The sequence below is a fragment of the Anguilla rostrata genome, chromosome 17 (assembly GCF_018555375.3).
Source record: "Anguilla rostrata isolate EN2019 chromosome 17, ASM1855537v3, whole genome shotgun sequence".
NCBI lineage: Eukaryota > Metazoa > Chordata > Actinopteri > Anguilliformes > Anguillidae > Anguilla > Anguilla rostrata.
The window spans coordinates 30,179,531-30,187,521 of NC_057949.1; the positions used below are offsets into that span (position 1 = coordinate 30,179,531).

Genomic DNA, 7,991 nt, shown 5'->3' on the forward strand with positions numbered 1-7,991 from the left:
AGACAGTCTGTCTCCTGGTAGATATTGACGTCCCATGTGCAGGAACAAGGGTTTGAAAGCCAAATCAGAGCGATATGGACACTCTGAATAGTACCTGTTTGGCCCAATCCTATGATGCAATGGAAATATGAAATAGCCTATTTGGCAGACGTCCCACATATGCTTGGGACAGTGTCTCTGTGCTGTAAGGACGGGAGAATGAGGGGATGAGGTGCCACAAACCCAAAAAGAGCAGAGCAGCATGTGCTGGTCACTCACCAATTTCAACGAATCACTGCATTTGGGTGGGGAGAGAAAGAGGTTTTTAATTGGTTAAATAAATGACTGACATCGCACTGCAATTACACACATTTTATGGTTCTTGAAACTCTCATCTACCATACTGTACAGTATACTGCATGCATACTGACATCGACCCAAATGTAAAACTGCTCACATGATACGTGATTCACAATTTTCTCTAAAATTCATACAAAGAATTTAATATTTTCTTATAGACAGTTTCGGATAGATATATTGGCCAAAAATCTATCAAACTTATGTATGTAATCAAAATTCAGAATATTATTATTTAATCTGTTTGGACATTTAAATTATCGAACTAAGAATAAGAGCAAGTGAGGCCTCTTAGTGTTTATGTTTATATGTTGTTAACATACTCCTTATCTGTTTCCAATAAATTGTACCAGCCAAAATAAGATTTCTGCCGAGTGAACTAATGAAATCTATTGAGCGATAAACGACAAACCACATGGAATCAATCGATAATTTACTATCCTGTGGGCATGGCCAAAACTACCGCATCTTCCACTGTGACGTCTCCCCCCCCCCCCCCCCGAACGGAGGGAAGGCAGCGATCAGGTCGGAACCTGAGTCGCCCTTGCCCGCGTGATGCTGGCGCTCTATAAAAGGCGGGCGCGCTCTGCAAACCGCTCACAACATTAAGGGACAGCTCCGGCGTGCTGAAATCACACGCACATACCGCTCAGGAGACTACGCGGCATTGAAACAACTTGGCACACTTAAAAAAAATGCAAACTACCATGAAGGGAATATCATCGAAACTTTTCCTGCTCTCTTTTCTGTTTCTGAACGGGACGACCCAAGACGTGGAAAAGACGCAGTTCATTTGCACCTCCGTGCCGAAGGATGTAGACTTGTGTTCGGCCGTTGTGCAGAACAGTGGCCCGGTGGAGGATTTAAAGACTACCGTTATGCAGCTAAGGGAGACTGTCCTGCAGCAAAAGGAAACGATTATGAACCAAAAAGACACGATCAGGGAGCTGACCTCTAAATTAGGTCGCTGTGAGAGTCAGTCGGAGCCCGGAGACGGCAGAGCCGGGAGCAGGAGGAAAGAAACGGGGTCCAAAAACACCATGGGGGACGTGTCCAGAGGTCCGTCCAACACGCTCGCGCAGCTCGAGCAGACCCTACAGTCGCTCAGACAGAGGCTCGAGAATCTTGAGGTATGTGCTCGCGGTGATATGATGATGGGACGACATTGGACGTAAACAAACAAAGATGTTTCATTCAGTTCCGCAAATGTGTACCGAGAACTTTCCAGGAATGTTATTTATCTCAGCATTTGGCTAAGCTAGTATTGTCTGTATGATAAACAATAAACTTGTATTTTGCAATAAATTAAGCGGACGATCTATATAAATTATATTTAATACAATTATTATTATATTATGTATAATCAGATGCTTGTAACATTTATTAGCTGGAGTGTAGATGCAGCGTCCCGGATGAAATGTTTTAAGTGTATGACTGGCTCAAACCCCTTGAAACAGGTAGCGCTAACTCACTTTTATTTATGCCCCTTAGCAATTCAGCAGGACCAATAATTCAGCTCAAGCAAACAGTCTGAAGGACTTGCTTCAGAAAAAAATCGACGACCTCGAGAAGCAGGTCCTGTCCCGCGTGAACAGTTTGGAGGAAACCGAAGCAGGTCTGCGGAACGAGACGGAGCAGCGCGGCAAAGTAGAAACGACGCTCACCTCCCTACACCAGAGAATCACCGACCTGGAAAAAGGTGAGATTTGCGAGCCGAGAAAGTCAGGACAGCCCGCGGTGGACATACGTTCACAGAGCGCAAAAAATGCAAACGCGGTTCCTGTTTTTATTCCGCACAATGCGCCAGTTTAAACCGATTTAAAAGAGATCAAGACTCAACCCGCAGAGAGCAATATTATTTATAGCCTGCAGATAATCTGCAATTCACAGATGAACGCACGTTTTTTTAGTAATCCTGTGAAGGCATAATATTGGAATGGAATAATATTGTCATAGCGACGTGGTGTGTCGGGACGGGGGGGAGAGCCGCATTGCTTTGCATATCCCATTCCACATTAATGGCATAACGGACCGCTTCATTGGCAACCCTCCCTTAGTGATTTCGCTTTGGTAGCCTGTTACAAATCCGCAAGGAAAGGTAAATCTGTCGCCTTTGATATTTGGTGTGCCTATTACCGTTCCCCTGGTGCGCTTTGAGTCGCTAAACTTCATCCGGACCCCCTAACGACGCTCACTGATGTTCACGCGCACATCTTCACGCGCATCTGGGGTATTGATCATGGCTGACAGCTGCATCGCTGTACAGAAGGCATTAGACGGTGTGCTACGATAATCTGCGCGAGAGTTGTGGGCGGAGACAGAAGGAGAGAGAGAGAGAAGGGGGGGGGAGCAGGAGAAAAAGGAGTACTATTCCCTGCGCTCCCGCTCACGTGACCGCGATCATACCGCAGAAACTGGATTAGTTGTGTAACCATCAGCAGTCAGGACGGATGTCCTGTACCGCAGTGTCAGAAAAAGCAGTTTGTCAAAGCCTCACGCGAAGACAACCCCCCAAACGAGGTGCATTGTAAAACAAATGGTCCACTTGGTATAGATTATTTGCGGTAGGCAAGATGTAAAGAACAAATGATTTGTCTTGAAGTTATTTAATTGCATTTAATTTAGATTTTTTTCCTTTATTTTAGGTCAGAAAGACAACAGGCCGCTTGATAAATTCCAGCTGACATTTCCTATGCGAACGAACTACATGTATGCGAAAGTGAAGAAGAGCGTGCCGGAGATGTACGCGTTCACCGTGGCGATGTGGCTCAAGTCCAACGCCTCGCCCGGCGTGGGCACCGCCTTCTCCTACGCCGTGCCCGGCCAGGCCAACGAGCTGGTGCTCATCGAGTGGGGCAACAACCCCATGGAGATCCTCATAAACGACAAGGTAGATACGCACACGCAGGCCTGCCCACACGCACACACATGCACACACACACATGCGCACACACACACACACACACACGCAGGCCTGCCCACACACACACACACACATGCACACACACACACACACACACACGTGCACACACACACACATGCACACACGCACGCACACACACGCACACACAGACACACACACACACACATATGCACAAGCACACACACACACACAAACACACACATGCACACACGCACGCACACACACGCATTCACACGCACACGCACACACCTAAACACACACCCACACACACACACACACACACACACACACACTCACAGACACAAACACGCACACGCATATACAGCCACAAACAAACGCACAAACATTTGCACACAGACATTCACAGTTCACACAAAATTTAATTGGAACAACGGCCAATAAGTAAACATCCAAAGCAGTGCAGGAATTTAGCAAAATGCTTTGAAAGTATTGAAAAAAATGCAGCCATAGCTCAAAGCTAAAGATAAAGGGCATTGCAGTTAACTGCTCATTTTTTATTTAAAAGTGCATATATTACTGACTTTAGCATCGCTGTACAGTAAGGAAATCAAGAACACATGGCCATTACAGGGAATATCATTACTGTGATGTAACACTGCCTATAGACATTTCTGCTGCAAAGCTACCTGTGTAACAGGTGACTGCAGCAAAGCTACCTGTGTAACAGGTGACTGCAGCAATGCTACCTGTGTAACAGGTGACTGCAGCAATGCTACCTGTGTAACAGGTGACTATAGCAATGCTACCTGTGTAACAGGTGACTGCAGCAATGCTACCTGTGTAACAGGTGACTGTAGCAATGCTACCTGTGTAACAGGTGACTGCAGCAATGCTACCTGTGTAACAGGTGACTGTAGCAATGCTACCTGTGTAACAGGTGACTGCAGCAATGCTACCTGTGTAACAGGTGACTGCAGCAATGCTACCTGTGTAACAGGTGACTGTAGCAATGCTACCTGTGTAACAGGTGACTGCAGCAATGCTACCTGTGTAACAGGTGACTGCAGCAATGCTACCTGTGTAACAGGTGACTGTATCCCACGCTACAGGTGGCCAAGCTACCGTTCCTTATTAACGACGGGAAGTGGCACCACATCTGTGTCACCTGGACCACGCGGGACGGGGTGTGGGAGGCCTTCCAGGACGGGGTTCTGAGGGGCAACGGAGAAAATCTGGCTCCCTACCACCCAATCAAGCCCCAGGGGGTCCTGGTGCTGGGACAAGAGCAGGTAAGCTCCCCTAAGAGGGGTCTCTAAACCAGGAACACGGGATAGCTTCATGCTCTTATTCAGTTAATTGCTCAGAAGATTAGCATGACTGTGGCCATGTTGATTTCCAGAAACATCTGCATACAAGTTTCATTTTAACGACGTGTTTTTCTACAGGACACCCTCGGGGGGGGGTTTGACGCCACGCAGGCCTTTGTCGGCGAGATGGCGAACTTCAACATCTGGGACAAGAAGCTCTCGGCCGGGGAGGTGTACAGCCTGGCCACGTGCAGCAGCAAGGCGCAGACGGGAAACGTGCTCTCCTGGGCGGAGACCGCCATCGAGGTCTACGGCGGGGCCTCCAAGTGGACGTTTGAGCCGTGCCTTCAGCTCAACTGAGACGCCCTGCGCTGCGAAGACCAGCGCCCAGAAACGCACCGTCCGGAACTCTGCGTCAAAGGACGCGTGCAAATATGGACACGTTTGTGTGGGGAAAAGGGACTGCTCAATTTTAACTAGATATGAATAAAATCCATTTTTGTGGAGAGAAGATTTTCTTGGAATATAATAGGACAGTATTAACCTTTGGAAGAGTAGGTTTTTTGGAATGTTTTTTTTTTCAAAATCCTAAGTCAGTGTTCTAGAACGCTGTTGCTTTCAGTCACCAGTAGTGATTGTTACAGCATTAGAATGTTCAGTTAAGAACATTCTAATCGTATATTTGTGATCTTACTTGAAAGGGTTAAGAGCCAGGGTGTCTTACAGGAGACATGTTTTGAGAGCTCAATGCCTGACAGGCAGGCATTATTTTCTCTCGGCCTGTCTATTTTTTTTTTTACGGCAAAGGGAATTTTAACGAAGCACATAACACTGTCTGTCTCACTGATAAAGAGGACCGGACTAGTGGCCAATGGTGACGTTGTGGTAGTTGACAGGAAATAAATATTTCCCTCAGTGTCATCACTTCCTGTTCTTCTCCCTTCCTGGGACGTTTGCTACGGACAGCGCATAACCTGGGCAAGGAACCGTGCTTAAAATAACAAATGCAGAGACTTATTTTCTTCCTGTTCTTGCCGTATGTTATTTGCTTAATGTGTTGCTGTGTTGACATTTTAACATCTCATACATAAGATTGCCACTTTAAGAAAGCCTTTATCTTTGATTAAAAGGATGTGTTATGGAGTCACAAGTTAGGAAGGATATGTTTGGAATTCAACAAGTTTCTGTGATAAGAATGACATTTTAGTGTATCTATGTTCAGAAAGATATTGAAGTGCATCTCTACTTATGAGAAACATTTCAGTGAGTCTGTTTTGAGAAAGATTATTATAATCGCCAACTTATTACAGATTTGGGTGCCTTGGGCCAGTGCAAACATTCAGAACATTATCCATATTAGCTGGTTTTATTTTAAAGAGAAATTAATCATTAGTGTTAATAGCATAATGTAAATATACAAAAAGCAATTAAAAGCAAATAGTTAAGACCTGACGTTTGGTTAGGCTTTTTTGCACTCTATCAGGAATGCTATCTGTACATTAACAGCATGATTCTAGTATTGATCAAATCTCCTACAGTCATCCCTTTGGGTGGAGATTTTTTGTAACTTTTATTGTAATATGCTGCAAGCATGGCAATACTGAAGAAGATTTAGTTTTTGCAATAAAATTGTGACACAAAATCCTGTTGTTTGTATATTCACATAGCGAGGAGGAACTTTGTGTGTTTGTGTTTGTGTGTGTGTGTGTGTATGTGCGTGTGCACGTGTGTGTGCGCATGTGTGTGTGTGTATGTGCGTGTGCACGTGTGTGTGTATGTGCGTGTGCATGCGTGTGTGTGTATGTGCGTGTGCACGTGTGTGTGTGCGCATGTGTGTGTGTATGTGCGTGTGCACGTGTGTGTGTGTGTGTGTGCACGTGTGTGTGTGTGTGTGTGCCAGCATAAAGCCCTAACACGAAGCACTAACCACTGCACCAGTTTCCCCCCCCCCCACCCGACAATGAATAAACGGCACTGATTCCGTAATGCTCACCTGCTTTGTTAAGGGCCATGGGGCCTCCAGGCTGAGCCTCCCTTTCCCCGCCCTTCTCTCGCAGTGAGAGACAGATCTACACCTTACTGCTCTGTACCTGCACACATAAGGGCAACCACACACTAAAATCCCTCATTACTGGGGAGGGAATAGTGGCATGGGCGACTGATTGTCCCAATTTCGAGTTCACGGCGTGGGAAAGTGGTTTTAAGAGGAGGCTTTGGCCACAGGCATCATCTGCACCCCGATATAATCTGTGTGATATGCAACGGGCCCTCACAGCAGGTATTGGGGTGCCCCAGTATTCAGACAAACGGGGGGTGGGGGGAGTGTGATCTGTGCCTTTTCTCAGTGGCGCAAGATATTCCTAAACAACACACAATGTTTTAATGAAGCGACCGAATATGAACTGGAACAGGTGTGCCTGCTGCAGTTTTAAGCACTTCACACTCAACAGAAACTGAGAGGACACTCTTGCATTACTCGGTCCCCCAGAGATTTGGTTTGGGGAGAGCACTTTATCTACCTGCCACTTCAGCTGCAGTTAATTTACCCACCAGCTAGGACTGGCCTCAGTCCTGGGTTTGTGTTGGGGCACAATGTCGCCACCTGCTGGTGGGATTGATTATGGGACTTCAGAAGGGAGAGAAGTGGCCTATTTAGGCCCCACAGCGCAGGTCCTACAGACGACCCTACAGGCCCACAGGCAGGTACCACAGAGACCCTACAGGCCCCACAGTGCAGGCCCCACAGCGCAGGTCCTACAGACAGACCCTACAGAGCCCCACAGCGCAGGTCCTACAGACAGACCCTACAGAGCCCCACAGTGCAGGCCCCACAGCGCAGGTCCTACAGACAGACCCTACAGAGCCCCACTGCGCAGGTCCTACAGACAGACCCTACAGAGCCCCACTGCGCAGGTCCTACCTACAGACCCACACAGTTCCACTTCCAACTACAGCACAAAAAAGCTTTCACATTTTTAATGTTTCTTTTATGACAACAAAATACCACTCAGAGGTTCCTACGGCTGTCAGATTTGCCCTTGTCCTGTGTCTTTTCTCGGTTTTATCAGAAATGTATTCACTTTTTTCCCCTCTCTCCCTTCCATTGTGCCAGGCCTGTCAGGCAGATTTCAGAATGCCCAGCCAACCTCAGGCAAAATCGACAAAAAAACCCCAAAAAAACCCATGATGCAGCACAAAAAGGTCAAAACTTGTGCTGGGGGAAAGTGAAAAAAAAAAACAAAAAAAACCCCATTTAGAGTCCCAAAGCGAGCAAAACCTGCTCTCCTCTTTGCACTGTCGAAATGAGGCCATGGACTGCAGCATGTGTGGGGGGTGGGGGCTTCTGCAGAAGCCTACTGATATTTACCAGTATGAAAGGGCACAACACTAATCATTTCAGATCACGTGTTTTTGGAATATAAATCCTAATTATTATGTGCAAGTCAGGCTTTAAGGTGAATTGC

General features: G+C 46.6%; 1 protein-coding gene across 1 annotated transcript; it reads left to right on the forward strand.

Annotated features, from left to right (window-relative positions):
• The first annotated feature begins 925 nt into the window (after positions 1-925).
• LOC135243674 (neuronal pentraxin-1-like) lies at positions 926-6,039 on the forward strand. The gene is made up of 5 exons (XM_064315657.1): positions 926-1,466; positions 1,828-2,035; positions 2,982-3,226; positions 4,330-4,509; positions 4,666-6,039. The coding sequence occupies exons 1-5, from the start codon at positions 1,032-1,034 to the stop codon at positions 4,885-4,887; spliced, it is 1,290 nt and encodes a 429-aa protein (XP_064171727.1). The 5' UTR covers positions 926-1,031; the 3' UTR covers positions 4,888-6,039.
• The last annotated feature ends 1,952 nt before the right edge of the window (positions 6,040-7,991 follow it).

Bases quoted from the DNA above. Each gene is read 5' to 3' on its own strand.
- LOC135243674 (XM_064315657.1), top strand. From the start codon at position 1,032: ATGCAAACTACCATGAAGGGAATATCATCGAAACTTTTCCTGCTCTCT. The intron at 3,227-4,329 runs GTAGATACGCAC...CCCACGCTACAG, and splicing joins AGATCCTCATAAACGACAAG to GTGGCCAAGCTACCGTTCCT. The intron at 4,510-4,665 runs GTAAGCTCCCCT...GTTTTTCTACAG, and splicing joins TGGTGCTGGGACAAGAGCAG to GACACCCTCGGGGGGGGGTT.